Source organism: Coenobita brevimanus, chromosome 17, assembly GCF_032717465.1.
Source record: "Coenobita brevimanus isolate Jiangsu-jjx chromosome 17, ASM3271746v2, whole genome shotgun sequence".
Lineage (NCBI taxonomy): Eukaryota > Metazoa > Arthropoda > Malacostraca > Decapoda > Coenobitidae > Coenobita > Coenobita brevimanus.
In genome coordinates this window covers 33,849,271-33,869,057 of record NC_136970.1, presented here as the reverse complement: position 1 = coordinate 33,869,057, position 19,787 = coordinate 33,849,271, and the positions used below count along the sequence as shown (strand labels likewise).

The following is a 19,787-nucleotide window of genomic DNA, read 5'->3' as shown; positions in this document are numbered from 1 at the left end:
GGTCATTGATGAACAGAAGGAAGGGAGTTGGTGATAGGACAGAGCCGTGAGGAATACCAGAATTGACTGCTATAGGAGAAGAATGGTGGTTGTCTACAACGGCAACCATAGAATGAACAGAAAGGAAGCTGGAGATGAAGGCACAGGTAGAAGGATAGAAATCACATGAGGGCAGTCTGGAAATTAAGGATTTAAGCCAGATCCGATCGAAAGCCTTTGATGTCATTTTTTTTTATGTGTCTGACTCTGGGCATAGGTTTCACAGCCTATGGCAAACCTTTCACCAGAGTCCCGAAAGGAAGATGACCAGGAGTCTGAAAGGTTGGTGAGAAGATTACCAGCGGAGCAGAAGCCATACTCATAATAAGAATGAAGATTGTGATAAGAAAGGTGCTTAAAATTTTTTGTCACTAACCTTCGAAAACTTTTGAAAAGGGAGGACGTTAAAGCAATGGGGCGATAGTTACAGGTCTTGGAATGTTTGCCCTTCTTTGAGACAGGCTGAATGAGAGCAAACTTGCAGCAAGATGGAAAGGTACAAGTTGACAAACAATGGCGAATGAGCTTGCCTAGGCAGGGTGTAAACACAGAAACACAGTTCTTGAGGACAACAGGAAAGACTCCATCAGGCCCATATGCCTTGTTAGTACTGAGGCCAGTGATGGCAGATAATACACCAATTGAAGAAATTTTATTGTCAGCCATGAGGAAGTGAGGGACAGAGGGAAGTGGTTGAGGAACAGCACCAGAATCATCTAAGGTGGAGCTGGAGGAGAAAGTCTGAGTGAAGAGTTCTGCTTTATCAGTAGAAGAAAGAGCTACAGAGCCATTAGGGTGGAAAGCGGAGGGAAAGATAAAGTTGTTAGAAAGGTTTTTGGCAAGGTGCCAGAAAGAGCGGGAAGAATTTGAGTTGGAGAATTCACAGCATTCAGTATGAATGAAATTATTTTTAGCTGAGTGAAGAACTGATTTTAAACGACTCCAGCCAGAAACATAAAAGAGATGAGGATCTGGTATCTTTTGTAAGCCCTGTCCTTGTTGTAGACAGCATTAAAACAGTTGTGATTAAATCTTTTTTTTTTTTTTTTTTTGGCATTGGTCACAGGATAAGAGAAAGGAATGTATGTTTCTTTGCCCAAGAAAATAGCCTCCATAATGCGTGAGGCACACTCAATTGACCCTCGGCTGTGGAAGCAGCAATTATTCCAGGAAAAATCAGTGAAATACTGCCTGAGGGCCTCCCAGTCAACAACTCCACAGCGATATAGCCACCACTTTTTGGGAGGATCCACAGGCCTTACTGCAGTGACTGGACAGGTTAAGGTATGATAAGGTTGTGACTGGAGGAGTGTAGCAGAGATAAAAGATTAACAGTGTAAGGAGAAGGAGTAGCTGTAACAAAGAGGTTAGATATGTTGAAACTCTCTCTGTGGCAGTCACGGATATGGGTAGAGTGCTGTACAAGCTGCTCTAGGTCATTAAGGATAGAAAAGATGTAAGCTTGTTCACCAGGTGGATCACTGAAAGGGGAGGAGAGCCAAAGGTGGTGGTGAACATTGAAATCACCCAGAATGGAGCTTTCAGGGATAGGATGTTTTCCATCTTAGAAGTAAGACTCTCGGAGAATTTTTCATAGTAGAATTAAACCTTAAACGGCGGGCTGCTTCCCAATTTTACGTACGTGTGGGACAAATTATTTTGGGAAAAAAAAAGTGTTATCAGATCAGGGAAAACATGCATAAATGGATCAGAATAGTTGAAAAAAATAACAAAGAATTTGATGTTTCTTCAAATTGTGCACGGGCTGGGTGGTCGTGAGAGGTGAGTGAGAAGGGTGGTGGCGCGTCAAGGTCATTCTCAGTGGCACGCAGCTGAGAGCAGGCAGGCAGAGAGTCTTGATTTCTGCTCTTATTTGTAACAGTAGCCTAAAATATGTTATTTTTACATTATGTCTCTACAGCTATAATCATATGTATGTAAATATTATGTACAACTGTATATTACAACTGTTCACACTAATATGTCTTTAGAGTGTGGTGCTTTGTAAAGAAGTTATTGATAAAGAGACCCACACCACACTCAGGGCATCACAGTCACATCTCTGTGTTTACCTAGGTGTCTCACTGAATTCTTGTACACAACACACCCCCTCTGTTGTTTGCGGCCACTTGCATCAACTGGAAGTGACTCAAGGTGGTGTCGTGAGACATAGTCATGTCCTAACTGGCACTTTTGTCACATCTCTCATTTGTTTCATATAATAGGCCCACAGAATATAAATGGATTCCGGAATGTCAACCACCCTTTCCTTAGCGTACGTTTGGAAATGTTGACCGCCCTTTAGGGGTTAAGGAATAAGTAAACAGCACAGAAATATTTAGTCAGAGAATGACAGGATAGCAGGAGCCAGAGTGTTGAGAATTCGGAAGTTTCAAGTTCAGGAACACTAGAGCAAGATAGGGTGTTGCATACACGTACACAAGAATCACCTTAAGCTTTGAAATGAGCAGAGAGAAAATAGGAGAATACAGTGAAGGGTTTGCTAAGTCATCTCAAGTAGTTGAATCTCTTTAAGGAAGAGATGAGGTTTACAGGGGAAGAGGTGGTGTTCAACAAAGAGAAGGTTAGAAAACAAGCCCCAAATGTTGCAGAAATTAAGAAACGAGTCAAACAGCGGTTCCAGGCATCTAGGTTGGTCGTCACCAGGAGAGGGGGCGGATGATGGAGGCATTTCTGGCCCCCATCCCCCTGTGGACTCTGAGATTTGGTGTTGAGGTGCCATTTTTAACAAGTTTTGAATTGGAAGTGCAGTGTGTAATGTGCATGTATTTTGGTGTTGACAGTTAGAGGAAGTTGTATTGGGGAGCATGCAGGCCTACACTTTGTGTTACCGAAACACTGAAAAAGTTCAGCAAAGAAGGAGGGTAAGTAGCTAGACCAGAGGGCTGATGAAATGGGAGTTCCAGCTGTCCTTACTTCAGCTTTCCATCGTCCACGGGAATACCACCCTGTTCGACTGGTGTTCCCTTCTACACCCAGGGAAGGTTGAAACCGGTCGCAAATGAAACACTAAGATATTGGAAACTGAGCTGACAGCACAGAGTCACTTGGTATGCCTCTGCCAAGCATTGCTTACGGACTCATCATACAACATCTATGACCTTGCTGATCTAATCAGTTCATTCCACCACCACCATCTTGGTTGTGGTGAGGGACTGAGTCACAGCACTCCTGATGGAGGTTTTGGGTGGTAGGTGGGGGGCAACCTACCGGAGCTGGCCAGCTGGGGGAAAGAAAGGCAAAAAGCTTGGAGGTGGAGAGAGAAGTGATGAGCTGGGCCCGAGGTGGGGAAACAAACGGCCCAGTTGGCAGGCCAAACCCGAAAATCCTGACTGGAGATGGGTAATCACTCCCTGTCCAAACCTCTTCCATCCCCTTCCACCCCTAACCACCTGTGCACATCACTGGCTCATTCTCATTGGCAAAGGGCACTTCCTACTACCTCCTCCTTGCCACATTATGCGTATTAACACCTTAGCTTAAAAAAGTGGAATTTGTAAAATAAATACATCGTTAAAACAGAGGTGACAGCGAGTCCCTAAAAGATGAGAATACAAGACACACACACACACACACACACACACACACACACACACACACACAATAGAGGGAGAGAGGACAGAAGGAAGGTCGGTGATCCCTGGACTGCCACTCCCGGGATGCTGCACTGCCCGACATCCATGGAGAGTGAAAGGTGGAGGGAGGGAAGGAAGAAGGTGAAGGGAAAGAGTGAGGTGAAAAGATAGGATGATTGAAATGAGGCAAAAGATAAACTAAATTGACCTCATATGACATTAACCTTTGACCTCTTGATCTTGTGTATCTAATCAATTCATCATCCTTTCATACTCTATCACTGACAAAACATTGGTCGAAATCCATGGAGAGGTCCAGGAGATATCCTACCCACACCCATGTGACCTTGACCTTTGATCCCTTGACCTTGCTAACTTTATCATTTCATTGTCCACTCATACTGTATGCTGACAAAAGTGTGGTCAAAATCCACTGAGGGGCTCAGGAGATATCACGCTAACAAGGATAAACTAAGTCAAAAGACATTGACTTTTGACCCCTTGACCTTGCTGACCTAATTATTTAATCACGCTTCATACTGTGTTACTGACAAAAGTTTGGCTGAAATCCGTTGATGGGTTTAGTTATAGACTAGCACTTTCAAGCAAAAACAATATCAGTCTCATATTACTGTGACCTATGTTCCCTTGACCTAGCTGACCTAATCAGCTCATCTCATACTGCAGCACCGACATTAGTCTGGTGGAACACTGTCGATGGGCTCAGGAGATATTGCAGCCAGAGAAGCATTATGGATGCAAGCACGCACCCACTCATGCAGGGACAGACAGGCCAGTCAGCTAGTACCTCCTCAACCATAGGTCACCGAAGGCCTGAAAATGGTTTTAATGATTAAGGCTACTGGAAGAGTGCAAATGATGAATAAATTCGAAAGTAGCTCGTCACGCTCAATTTATGGCTTCTTAGACTAACTGGTAACTCAAGGCGGTCGCAGTCCATCTCTCGCCTAGTCAACATCTCCACTCCTGAACTTGGCGAGACTAACTCTCCGCCGCCAGCAGCCGAGGGGGGATGGATTTCTCCTCTCCCTCCCGCCTATCTGGACGTTGAGGACCCTCCGCCGTCTGCCGACCTGGATCAGGGCCCACCCATCTCAGTTCCTCCATCTGCTGCTGAGAGTTGGGCGAGCCTCCCACCATCGCAGATCTCTTAAGAGCCCCCTTCATTTTCTAAGCATTTGTCTTGCGGGCCCTCATTTGGCCTGGTCCTCCTGCGGGAGGAATATCTAAAACAACAACAGCAACAGGCAACTCAAAGAGGTGTTGACATTACCAAGTCCCACTCGCGTAGTTGCTGGATCCCATCAGCTGAGAAATTTCCGAGCACAATAACTTCAAAACTAAAGTGAGCAAAATTATTTTATGGGTATGTGTTTCGCACCATTTTCAAGACGATGAGATATTGGATTTTTTTTCAGTGTTCAGTAAATTGGTCATACTGGTGAATCACAGCCTATTACCCATCTCCCTGCAGCAGTCCAGGGGTTAAATTGTTGTTACTAGGGGCTTACAGGGGATGCGCCTAGGTCTAAACCTTTGTTCGCCTTTTCTATTAAAAGAACTCACTGAGTACAATACTGATACTTCATTTGCCTTTGTATTTTTTCTCTGCTCATAGGTCGTGTCTTCCGTCTTCTGCGTCTGTTGAACAGGGAATATGGTGATGATGATGATGACGATGATGATGATGATGATGATGACGATGATGATGATGATGATGATGATGAGAGTGATGATAGTTATAAGAATGATGATAATGGTGATGTTTATGTTGGTAACTGTATTAATGATTTTGGCAAAAATAATGATGAAAATATAATTAACATTTACATTGATGATAATTTTAGCGACATCAATGACAGTGGTCGTAAACATTAATGATGAAGGCGTACACTTCCCTACTTTATATTTACAATGATAATAGTGGGGAATAATAATAATAATAATAATGATGATGATGATGATGATTATCCAGAGACTAACCACACACTTTCCCTTCTTCTTCAGGCATCCCAGGAACCAGGGGTGAGAGAGGCCTTAAGGGAGAGCCGGGAATCAGAGGTGAGGTGAACTTTTCCCTTCACCCTCAGTCTTCGTCCTTACCGTACTGCCTCACCCTCACCGTTCATCCTTACCCTACACGCTCAATCTCGCCGTTCCTTTTTACCGTACTGCCTCAATATCACCCTTCATCCATACCGTACACCCTCATCCTCACAGTTCGCACATACTATACACCTTCACCCGCACTGTTACCCTTACCGTACGCTCTCACCCTTACAGCTCAAACATACTGTACACCCTCATTCTCACTGTTTACCCTTACTGCCCACCCTTAGCCTCACCGTTCATCGTTACCATACTGTCCCACACTCACACTTTCCCTTGTCGTGCATTATCATACCATCCTCTTTTCCCATCCTGAACCCTCAGCTCTCACCTATTTCATTATGTTACCTCACACTTTCACCCTACAGTCTTACTCTCACCTCTCACGTCAACGTAAACCCTCATCCTACACCTACATATTGCACTCATCCTACAGTCATAGCCTGCACTCTCACCCTAAACCATACAGCATCACCTTACAACTGCATCCAACACAGAACACTTTTACCCAAAACATTAGGCTTCACAGTATAAACATATCCTATACTCACACAGTACACCCCTGTCAGCAACTCATCCTACACCCTACAGCCTCACCCTACATCCCTCTCCATCACCCTCACCTTAGTCCCTCACCTTACACCCTCACGCACACCCTGAACCCTCACTTCGTACCTTACATCCTTACCCTTGACCCTCACCCCATACCTTAAGCATTACATCCTGCACCCACACCCTCATCCGTACCTCATACCTTAGTTCCTTACCCAACACCCTAATCCCATACTTGAAACTGTACACCCTGCACCCTCACCCTTGCCTTACACCCTGCACCCTCACCTTCACCCCATGCTGTGTACCTACCACCTTGCACCCTCAGTCTACCCTTTGTAGCCCACTTTATATCATACACCCTGATGCTACACCGCGCCTTTTACCCTCACCTTACAGTCGTCTGTCTGCGTCCTCACCCTACACCTTCACTCTCATCCTCACCCTACACTGTCCATGTATCTTTTCCTTGTATCCTCATTCTGCTTCTTCATCCTACACCCTCACCCTACACCCAACATCCCTCCTTCAGCGTCCTTACACTAGACATTCACCATCCACCGTCACACTTCACAGTCACCCTACACTCCCTGTGTAACTTTACTTCATATCCTCACTTTGCATCACTCTGCATCTTCACCCTACACCCTTACCCTACACCCGACGTCCCTCATCCTGCATCCTTACCCTACACACTCACCCTACTTTCTCACTTATAAAACAGTCTCACGCTACTTACAGGCTCACGCAACACCAACACCCTCACCCAGGACTTTCACACTGTGTCACCAACTTACAGCATTCCCCCTACAATTTCACGCTACACCCTCATCCTTCATCCTCAGGGTACACACTCACTCTACACCCATAACACTGCCACTATATCCTCACCCTTACCTTGTCCCCAGTCATCCTATATCGTCACGCCACACTACCACCTCACCCTGCATCCATATTCACCATGCATTTTCTTTCTTCACCCTCACGTAACATCCTCACCTTGCGTTCTTTCCTCTCAGTCTACACCTACACCTTTCTCCCGACACCTCACACCTACCCTCCAAACTTTCATCCTCACCCCAAACCCTTTCCCATTCATCTGACATCCTCTCCCTATATCCTGCATCCCTGTATACTCAACTTACACCCTCCCTTTACATCTTCTCCCTCTACATCCTCATGCTACTCCCTCACCCTGCGCCCTCACCCTATCTCTTCCCTATATTCCTCACTATAGTCTTACCGTTTATTCACACTCAACATCACCACCCTGCACCGTCACCCTATACTCTTAATTTACATATTCATTCTGCTCATTGTTCCCACACTCTTGACTCAACAACCTTGCCCAACAAACTGAGCCTCATCTCTCTTTCTTCGTCTTCCGATTTGTAATATACTATTTTATGATACATCCAGATTCCTTTCACCCTCAATAGTCACCTACTCTGTACCATCACGTTAAAACCTATACCCTACATCACACAGCTTCACCTTACATACTCGTTTTTATCACACCCTAACCCCACACCCTCATCATGCATGCTTTTCCTCTTTCTTCATCTTCGCAATACTTTTTTTTTTCTTTAACCTCCTACACCTCCTACAGCCTCTCTCTCATCTGACCCTCATTTTCACACCACACCCACCCTCTATATCCCCACCGGGTACACCACACGTACACTGTGCTTCTTGTCTACATTTTCACCAGACTCACTCAGTGCACAACTTGACCAACACTTTCACCCTATAACTTTACCCTACACGTCTACTCTTCACTCTCGCCTTAACCTGCACTAACCCTGTAGTCTTTCCTCATACCCTCGTTCATCTTTCAACCCTTACTCTCACCCTAAACGTACACACCATATGATCTCCCTACACCCTCACCCTCGCCCAATACAAGTTAGTGGAGCCGACTGCACCAGGGATATATGTTTCCTGGCTGATGCATTGCTGTCTCGAGGGGCCAAACCTTCCCCACTCCTCCTGCCGTCTAGATGTGTGCTATTCCAAAGCAGTAGATATCTTCAGCCCTAAAGCAGTCGGACTGGGGGAGAGATTCGGGACCAGATTACTGGCTGGCTTTCTGTGACTAGATTTATTCTCCACTACCTATACATGAAACAACCTGTATTCTCATTGGTATAGGAAATTTCTCGGCTCCCTTCGACAGCGTTAGATTCTGTATATTACTCGTATGCTTTAATATCCTCTTGTATGCTTGCGATGGATACTTTGCAGATATTACAGATATGTAGCTAAAATACAAGTGAATATTAAGAATTTAAGATAATAGGCCAAATATGTTGCTAAGGAAGAAATGCTATGAAGTCTCGTATGACAACAAGAAAAGGGTCTTCAGGTAATAGCAGTTGGCCAAAACAAGCACATCACAAATGTGCAGCCCCATTCCAGAATAGGACACTCTATGAGCTAGCGGCAAATGCAAATAATACCATAGGTAGTTCTAAAATGTTCCGTTAACAGTATCATAGTTAACACTATGACTGTCCTCTGTAACATTTCTTGGTGTTCTTGGCTGTCAGTCAATGCTTACGGTTAGAACCACTTCCTCATCATCATCATCATCATCCTATGTCCACTGCTGGCGCAAGCTCAGGAGTGAAAACAAAATGCCTAAGTGCCCCACCAGAAAATATTAGACTACGTTAAACTGATTACGATTGATAAAGGAACAAAATTTCATCAGTGACTCAACAAACCCTACCAGCAACAAAAGTCTTGTTGACTCTTCTGCTTCTCTTTCCAAGGAAATTCATAATCAGTCAGATTAATTCACAGCAACCGGCATTGTTCACTATTAAGTCATATACCCGGGCCACTCTTGTCACGAGCTGTGAGTTCACAAAGCTGATTATCAAAGTCATCATAGAAAGGAGCAGGAGAGGATACAGGATTTTGCCTACTGACTGTGCAACCTTCAAAAACTGCATAGTACTAGTTGTACTTGTGCGTCATGCTCACTTTGAAGAAGAGATAAACACCATGCCACGTAGAATAAAGAACCACACACATCACCATTACACATCCCACAACAAACACAGGTCTAAAAAAATGAAAGCATAAAGAGAACTGAACATAATTCGCTTTTAAGACAATCCTCAGTAAACACATCTCGAGTACCGGCACAGCATACAGTATCAGTAGGCAAGGGGCCGTATTCCCGCCTCATTCTTAGAAAATTACTTTGACTTTCATCGTATCCTTTTTTTTTTTACGTATATGTTACTCGTATTTTGGCTCCATCATATTGATATAGTTTGCAATAATAACATGTAAGGGAATATTACTATGTCAAGTACAAAAGTAAGCTGGTGAGAAATAAATCTTACAAACCTCTTTAGCCAACGAGAATTCAGTCTTCAGATACACACCAATCCATATTCATTGCACTGATGTCCAGAGAAGGGATATCATGTCATCGCATACAAGTATATATCGTAACGTTAGGAACGTGTTCCAAAACCTCTCAGCATTTTTAATACAGTTGTTAACGTAAAATGGGGGAAACTGTCAAATTAACTTTATAGATAAACATGAAACTTTTATTGCTAGGTATTATGAAGTATACTTAGGGCATTGCAGCAAAAGGGAACATGAAGAAGGCGAATTACAACAAGGGGTATTTCCAATAGGTCAGTCAACAGTTTATGGCACATTACAATAAAGAAGTACACTTCTTTTACCAGAAAATATTTACCAAGTATCTACAGATCATTGATCAGAATTCTCAGCTTCTATCAAATAGTGTTCAGATCGATGAGTGGTTTAAAGGAATTATACTGAAAAAGAGAAACTCATTTTTGTATTTCCTTATTTGTCCTTCTGTATTCATGCACGTATCCCAACGCCAGCCTTGCAAACAAACATACATCACCAGAGTTTTGCTCACTCGTTTCATCATAGCGGATATGCAGCATCCGTCTAATTACACACACACACACACACACACACACACACACACACACACACACACACACACACATTTTTTGTGCAGCTTTCTAGTGCAGGAGTGAATTGTTACTCTCAGTCATTCATTAATGCAACTTTTCACTTCTTTAACTGTCTTCCGCAGTCTGTGTTTCCAGCTGTTTTTCCTACTGTGTCCAGGCATCTCGAAATAAATGAATCTGGAATTTAGTTCTATTTTTTATCATTTTTCAGGAATCTTGAAAGGAAAAAGTTTTGCACGTGTTCGCCCGCCTTCTCCAGGTATCTTTGAAGTTGAGAAGTTTTACATATTGTGTGCCACTGGATTCTTTCCCTTTGCATGAAAGGAAAAAAATTTAATTTTCAGCTTTCTCTTACTTCCCGTACGTTTTGGCTAATTCTCTACGATTCCCCCCTCCCCCCAGGTTTACCAGGACCTCGAGGGCTGAAGGGCGAGAGTGGCAGCCCTGGTATGGATGGTATTCCAGGCATCAACACCTGGCATGTCACTGGCACACCACCCTCAGCACTGCTTATACCACCATCTATACCAGGTGAGAGATAGATAGGTAGATAAACTGATAAATAAGGAGATAGATAGATGAATGGATGTACAGATAGAGTGGGATCCCGCGCGCTGATGGCATTCCAGACATCAACACCTGGCACGCCATTAGCACCACACCGTCAGCACTCCATACCCAACCATCTATACCAGAAGAGAGAGAGAGAGAGAGAGAGAGAGAGAGAGAGAGAGAGAGAGAGAGAGAGAGAGAGAGGTACTTATTGAGACTGGAGTGTAAATCAGAGAAAGACAAAAGCAGCAGCATAATCACCAAGACCTTCACTTTGGCCTCCACCACCACCAACGCCATGAACACAATCATCATCACTACCAGCAAAATTAGCACCACCACCATTACCGTCACCATCACTCGCACCAGCAGTACCAATACCATTTCCACATCACCATGAACACCAGCATCACCAACAGAACCTTCATCACCATCGCCATCACTACCATCACCATCATCTTGTCCAGCATCAGTGTCATCATCATTATCATCACCATCACTACTAGCATTACCAACAGCATTATTAGTATCACAGTCACCATCACCATCACCGCCATTACAACAACTAGCAACACCATCATTTCCACAATCCCTGCCACCATCACCGTTCAATTTCCATCCAGTTTATTAAGTGATTAAGAAAAGGTTGAGGGAAAGACCAGATTAGGAGCAGTTATGAGCGGAGTTGCCAGTGAAATGGGCCACGCTCTCGTTCAGTCATCACTGAAGCATTACACATTCTCTGCTCCAAAGCACAATGACAAAGTTCTTACGCTATGTGCCTCGCTTGCATTACGTCGCACAGTCTGATTACATATTATATTCTTGTTAATTTCAGATGAGAGCATTTTTTCCACTTTCTTTTTTTTTGTTTGATTAATTTTTACATATTCTTTAACAGCTATTAAATTGCTTCCCCCGTTCCTTGATGTATCATTTTTCGGTTTTCATCTTCCTTCCCAGTTCTTATATTTACAAGTTCGTTTTTCAAATCGTTTCATAGTTTTCTCAATGTCTGCATCATATGTTGCCACTTCCCTCCCCGATTTCTTCCGTTCCCTCACTTCCTGCAAGAGGTTTTTACACTGTTCTCTTTAGTTACATAATTTTCCTGTCCGTTCCCTTTAGCTTTTCCACTTTCCTATATTTCCCACAGGGTCAACTCGACACAAGAGCAACAAGCAGCCGGTGGTGGTGATTCGTGAGGGTGAGAACCTGCGACTGAGGTGTGAGGCAGCGGGGAAGCCGCCACCACTCGTGGTGTGGAGCAGGCAGGACGGAGGCGTGATTGATATGGGGCACTGGCACGGTGAGTGAGGCCACAGTTTGTGTACTTCATATGAGACCCGAGCTTTAGTGTCGTATGTCCAGCAAAGAAAATGGAAAATTCATCAGGGGCCTTTGTATGTTTTAGGTGCTCATCCTTGCTGTTAAATTCGCCATGATGCGACTTCAGTAAACTGCAAGACCAGCTGTTGTTTTCTGTACTGATGGAATCAAAACAGGGTCTGTGATGGGCCCCTGCTGGAGCGGTTAAAGAGGCAGCTCGACTCGCTTCCCTACAGTTCAGAAAACCAAATGTTGACAGACTGTAGAAAGACAGAGTAGAATTAGCGGAGTGAGAGGTCGAGGGTGTCTGGGTTGTGTTAGTATCTTGGGTACTGGTTGATGGTTTTGTCTCTTGTCTTATACTACGAATTGTTTCAGTCAAGGTACGATGTCTGTTTATATTCGGGTCTATTGTGCACTTAAAGCAAGCCTTTTTAAATATTAGCATATCAGGTGTATTAACCGTGGTTTTATGAGTATTGAAATATTAGGTCTGTTAAGGTAAAAGTCTAAAGTGCACTCTGTAAAACTGCCTCTACGGTACAAGTACTTGGAAACCAGAGATACCTTATCACTCACGGACTCCCTCTGAACCTAATGATTATGCCTATTATTATGATTAAAGTTAAAGATGATTTTAATATGGTAGTGATAATGATAATAACGATCATGATCATGATGATAATATTTATGATGAGAGTGATGATGATGATGATGATGATGATGATTGTTATTATAATTATTATAACTCACCACACCAGTCGTGAGTTACATTGTTCTTGTCAATATTCTTCTCCTTCTTTCCTACAAAGAAATAAATTGCTCGTATTCGCCCAATTTCAAAGCTACGGTCATCATACTTGGCCATCTGTCTCCCAGTTGGCGGTTCCTTATGACTTAGTACCATCCAGGTCCCAGGACTGGTTTTCCAGTTACAAACACCAAAAAATAAACTATTTGCTGATTCTCAGGCACTGCTAAAGATACAGACTTGAAATTTTTGTGGGACATAAAAAATGGGAGAAATGGAGTTCCCCCGAACTAAGCCCTGTATTGGACTATATAGCCCCGCTAGGGTTACAGGAGCGAGCTACCACTCCCGGCACGGCAGCCCGGGCGAGGCTCGAACTCGCAATCCCCCGATTACGAGTCCGGCGCGCTACCACTGTGCTATCGTGCCCCCCTTTGTGGGACATAGCCAAGATTGGGGAACAGTTCTGAAATGACTATGGGCCCATTTGAACTAGTAGTTTCTGAGATCGCCCCCAGGGGGGCCCTAGTACACCAGCTGTTCACCTCGAAGTGCCCACTATATAAAGGGCTTTGAAATCGCCAGGTTCAGCGACAGTTTGTCATGTGGTGAGTTAAAACTGCTAATAGTATTTTCTGTTTTCTAGTGTTATTAACTCGCCTGGACGGAGTTCGGCGAGATATTCCTTGGGTTGAGTTTGTTTGTTTCTTTGTTAGCAACAGTAGAGAAGAGTGTTTGAATGAAATGACACGAAACTTTCAGGACAAGTGGGCACTGGTCCCAAAAGAAAATGATAAAATTTTGAAGGCAGTCGAGTTACCCTGAAAGGTCAAAATCAAGGTCACAGATTTTCAGAGAGATATAAGATGAAACCGGTTGAAGATAGAGATACTTACCATTGTCTTATAAAAAAAAACTCCCATATGGGCTTTCATCTAGCACCAAGACCTTTGACCTTGAGTGACCTTGGAAGGTTAAACACAAGATCACGGTTATTCAGGGGGCTGTAATTCGAAACTGGTTGCCGATAGATATGTACTATTACCAACAGATAGGAAGTCCCAGATGGGCTTTTAATTGGTACCATGACCTTTGACCTTGAGTGACCTTGGAAGGTTAAACACAAGATCACGGTTATTCAGGGGGCTGTAATTCGAAACTGGTTGCCGATAGATATGTACTATTACCAACAGATAGGAAGTCCCAGATGGGCTTTTAATTGGTACCATGACCTTTGACCTTGAGTGACCTTGGAAGGTTAAACACAAGGTCACGGATATTCAGGGGGCTAAAACTTGAAACTGGTTGAAGGTAGATATTCACCATTATCAAGATATAAGAAGTCTCATATGGGCTTTCATTTGGCATTATGACCTTTGAACTTGAGTGACCTTGAAAGGTCAAATGCAAGAGCACTGACCTAGTCAAATGCAAGAGCACTGACCTTCAGAAGGCTATAAATAAGGTTTTTTGCTATTTTTTTATGCAAAGGAGAAGGAACCAAAGGCCAGGAGCCAACAAACTGTTCCTTTCAAGAAAAAACAAAAACAAAAGAGAACCAAATTCAAGATCCATTCATTTCGAGATGCCTGGTCACACTGCGTTTGAAAGACTGGAGATCATAGGAAGTAGGAAATACAGACAAAGGGAAACAGTTCCAGAGCTGATCTGCTGCATAAATAAAAGACTGAGAGTAATGGTTAACTCTTGCATTAGTTAATTGGACAGAAAAGGGATGAGAGTTTGTTGCTAGACGGGTGCTATGCACCTGTCATAGAGGTGAAGGGATGCAAGCAGACAGTTCAGAGGAGCAGTGACCATTGATGTAGCAACAGAAAAGAGATAAAGATGCAACATTGGGGCAAAGAAACAGAAATTGAAGGTATCCGGTAAGAGGAGGAGTGATTATGAGACATAATGCCTTTGACTCCACCCTACTGAGAAGAGTTGTATGTGGGGAGCCTCCCTATACATGAGAGTTGTACTCTACACAGGGGCGAATGAAACCCGTGTCTAAAGTCAACAACTGTGCAGGTATGGAGTCGGCTTAGCACACCTAATCTCTTGGAAGCAGATTTTATGAGAGATATAATATGATCTTTCCAAAATAAGTCCCGAGTGAATGAAACCCCAAGCATGTTCAAGGATGATGCAGGATTGAGCTGGATATTACGAGTATTAAACATTAGTGGGTACTCATGTGGAAGATTTTGCTGGGTTGATAGGTGTAAGAACTGAGTCTTTGATGCATTAAAAACAACAAGATTATTTTTACCCCAATCAGAGATTCGAGACAGTCAGACATTGGGTGTGCCATAGCCTCATCCCTTGTTTGTTGAAGTAACTGCTGAGATGGACGTTGTGGGAACCGAATGGAAAGGTGAAGGGTGGTATCATCAGCATACGAGTGGATAGGGTTAGATGTACAACTTAGAAGGTCATTGATGATTAAAAGGAAGAGAGCTGGTGACAGGACACAGCCATGAGGAACAACACTGTTGATATACCGAGGAGAAGAACGATGGCAGCCTACAACAGCAGCTATAGAACGACCAGAAAGGAAGCTAGCGATGAAGGCACAGATAGAAGGATAGAAACCGTAAGAGGGCAGTTAGGAAATTAAAGATTTATGCCAGACTTGATCGAAAGCCTTTGAGATGTCAAGTGCAATGGCAAAGCTATCGGCAAAGTCCCGAAAGGAGGATAACCAGGAGTCTGAAAGGCGGGTGAGAAGATAGCCAGTGGAGCGTCCCTGACGGAACCCATACTGACGATCAGAAAGAAGGTTGTGATAGGAAAGATGCTTTAAAATTTTCTTGTTAAGAAATGACTTGAAAACTTTGGAGACACAGGATGTTAAAGCTACTGGACGTTAGTTAGAGGGTTGAGAATGGTCACCCTTCTTTGGGACTGGCTGAATGAGAGCAAACTTAAGGAAAGGTACAAGTTGATAGACAAAGGCGAAAGAGTTTACCTAGGCAGGGTGTAAGCACAGAAGCACAGTTCTTGAGGACAACAGGAGGGACTCCATCAGGCCCATATTCCTTGTTAGTACTGAGGCCAGTGATGGCAGAAAATACATCAGCTGAAGAAATTTTAATGTCAGTCATGAGGAAGTCGGAGGAGGGAAGTGATGGAGGAACAGCACCGGAATCGTCTAAGGTGGAACTGGAGGAGAAAGTCTGAGTGAAGAGATCTGCATTATCAGTAGAAGAAAATGCTACAGAGCCATCAGAGTAGAAAAGAGGAGGTTACAATGATGAAGTAATGTTGTTAGGTTTTTCGCAAGGTGCCACTTGTTATTATTGTTATTGTGCCTGGCACCACTTGGTATTATTGTTATTTATATTATTATTATTATTATTATTATTATTAGTTGTAGTAGTAGTAGTATTTGTGGTAGGTGGTGGCAACCATCATCCACTCACTTGATGTAGTGCTACCTGTTTCTTCCTTAGCCTTTATCATTCTTTTTCTGTGCCTGCCCTCCTCTCTTCCTATTTCTCCCATCTTTCCTGTCACTTCTTATTGCTTTTCTTTCCTTTACAGGTGGCTTTACATTGAGTGACAAGCCTAATGGTTTCCTGTAAGCCAGGAAACCATTTACAACGCTGGGTGGTAACCATATAACCAAACCATACGTGCTTCCTACGTGTCAACAAGTGGGTTGGTGGAGGGTTAGTGCCCCTCCCCGTAAAACAACTAACTCAAAGTCAAATGGCCACCCTTTACGGGATTCTGGAGTCTGGCAATAGATAGATAGATAGACAGATAGTCGTAGTATGTTAATGTTTATTGTGGTAGGGGGGGGCGCTCACCACCGTCTCTGTTTAGTGCTGCCCTCGGGTGGCTACCCTTTCCCCTCTTCCTTCCATCTTTCCTTCCCTCCTCTTCTGTCTTTCTTTCCTCTTTTCTTGCCTCTTCCTTCTGTCGACGGGTGACTCTACACTGAGTGACAAGCCAAATAGTTTCCTGTACACCATTTACCATGGTAAGTGGTTACCAAATAACCAAACTTTGGCACCTGGTGGTTTAGTGGGTAAGGGTTTAATCCCACAGATAGGCAACTATGGCCATATAGCCCCACTTGGTTACAGGAGCGCGCTACAACTCCCGGCACGGCAGTCCCGGGCGAGGCTCGAACTCACTACCTCCCGGTCACGAGCTCGGCGCGTTTAGTGGGTAATTAAGGTGCTCCAGCAGGATTGAACCTGTGTCGGTTTATATCCAAAGGCTGGTTGGGGTTTATTACTCATGTAATGCCATTCAGGGATGAGTGAGACTGATTACTTTCATCTTAAATGTCAGAACCGACTTGCCTTGCCCCGGGCTCCTACGCTCCTCGTGGGGCAACACAGGATTGGATGATGTATGTATGTTTATTTTATTCTTAGTCTTATTCGTATTCGTATTATTGCTCTTATTATCATCATCATCATCATCAACATCATCATCATCATCATTATTATTAACTTAGTTTTTTCTCACCTTATATATTTTGTATAGTAACAGTGCATGTAACTGATCTTTTTTCAGACGTACAGATTGCTGGACCATTACTGAACCTAACCCTTATCAACCGAGTTCACGCTGGAGTTTACGTGTGTGAGGCTGACAACTCCATACCACCTGCTGACTTCAAGACCTTCGATGTGCAGGTTCATTGTCAGTATAATAGCTTTTGATTATGTTGATGATTCTCTACCTGCTGGCTCTTTATCTGACACTTCACACTTGAATACCCCTCTGATCAGAAATTCTTGATTACAAGACCTATGCTGTCCAGGTTCATTGTCAGTATTGGGCTGCTGATTGTGTTGTTGGTTCTTGTCGCTAACGCTACATGCCTAATATCAAACATACTTGTTCTGCTCACAAATCTGCCTATCTAATACTACACACCTGATTTCATAACCTTCCATGTTCATTACCATTGCCAGCACTATGCCTGGTGAATGTGTGATTGATTTTATACCTGCAGATTCTCTACCTACTAATTACAACACCTACTGATTCATTCTGTTTAGCACTACAACAGTTAACGCCACATATACTGTATGTTTACTTCAAAGCTATCCATGGTCAGGTTCGTTATTAGTACTTTGGCTACTGATTCTGCTGATGATTTTATATGCTTAATCTCAACTGCGTCTGTACTTATGATCCATTTCTACTGACACTGTACCTGCTGTGAACCTGACAACTCTAAAACACTTATGGGCTTTAATTCCTTCCATAGTCAGGTTCATTGTCAGTACTACAGCGCTTTGCCTGCAGATTGTGTTGCAGAATCTATTAGTTGACTTTATATTTTAAACACCAGCACTCACATACCGCACTTCTCATGAAAATATTCTTTATGTCCGTGTTCTTTACTTGTTATACCTGCTGCCTCTGTTGCTGATTCTAACTGCTGAGTCCTACCTAATAAGATACACACATATGCAAAAATGGCATATACTGCCTACTGATAGTACATTGTATGATACTTCACTTTTTGACTGCAGTTGCAGAAACGGTATCCACTGACACTGTACACTTGACGCTAGATAATACACATAACATACTGGCGCTGATTTCTCTCAACTTGCTGATACTTCATACTTCACACCTGACACTAGATATGACACTCAGTAGTAGATCTAATTGCTGACTATCTGCTGGCTCGGCACGCCTGATACTGCACAGCTACAAAATAATACATCTAATGTTTTTGTATCGCTTGTCTTTACATTTAACTACCCCACAACATATGATGATTACATCAGCCAAAACAGTACACCTGCTGAACCATCTATTATCACTACATCTTGATTATTCAACCTGCTGTTTCTGCGTTATCTCTCAGACTTTCTAATTCTAGTCATGCTGAAACTACATACCTAATAATGCATCTCACTGGGTTATGACGCACTTTCTAGAGACGGTGTTATGGAAATTTAGACGTGGCTGTGCACTCTAGCAGCAACACAAGTGCTTTCAGTAAGACACACACACACACACACACACACACACACACACACACACACACACACACGCACGCACGCACGCACGCACGCACACACACACACACACACACACACACACACACACACACACACACACACACACACACACGAAATATTTCATATGAAAGGTTTTAATCGCCTGATTATAAAATTATTAATCTCGAGTTTGTAGGTGACACAATGAAGACAATATATACTGTAACTAGAAAGCACTCAGAGGGTGCATACCTCCGCCAATGCCATTGCCATTAAAAAAGATCCGGATCCGGATCCATGGATATAGAATACGAATGGAGATCGGATCCGTCCCAAAATTTAACCAGTGTCTTTCTTGGTCCATGGCCACCCTTGCACAAAATTTCATCAAAATCCGTTCATAACTTTTTAAGTAAAGTTGGTAACAGACAAACAAACTAACAAACAGACAAACAAACAAACCAACGCGGGCAAAAACATAACCTCCTTGGCGAAGGTAATTATTACTAATCTCTCTCTCTCTCTCCTTAGTATAGTCGAACATCATTGTGAGGCACTGGCAGGTTAACACATATAATCGGTTCATTGCCAGCTGAAGTGCCATTCTCTCCCTTTCTGCGTCTCCTAGTCTTTTTTTCCTCTTTTTCCTCCTCTCCACTCATCACATTTGCCATACCGGCCCTTCCACTCCTACCACCCCTCCCTCTCACTCCCATTCCCTCTCTCCCATTCTCTATTTTCTCCATGTCCATCCTTATATTCTACCTCCTGTTCCGCCTCTCCCCGCGTCCTACATTGTTCTCTGCCCCATTTTCCCCCTTGTCATTGCTTTTTTTTTTTCCCCTCAGCTATTTCTCATTTTGCTCAGTTCTCTTCA

General features: G+C 43.4%; 1 protein-coding gene across 1 annotated transcript in view; it reads left to right on the top strand.

Annotated features, from left to right (window-relative positions):
* LOC145391149 (uncharacterized) overlaps nt 1–19,787 on the top strand; it is an 82,910-nt gene that overhangs the window by 16,610 nt on the left and 46,513 nt on the right. The window contains exons 3-6 of the mRNA XM_080265828.1: nt 5,664–5,717; nt 10,697–10,825; nt 12,003–12,155; nt 17,463–17,591. Coding sequence (XP_080121954.1) covers nt 5,664–5,717; nt 10,697–10,825; nt 12,003–12,155; nt 17,463–17,591 — 465 coding nt within the window. The remainder of the gene's footprint in view (nt 1–5,663; nt 5,718–10,696; nt 10,826–12,002; nt 12,156–17,462; nt 17,592–19,787) is intronic.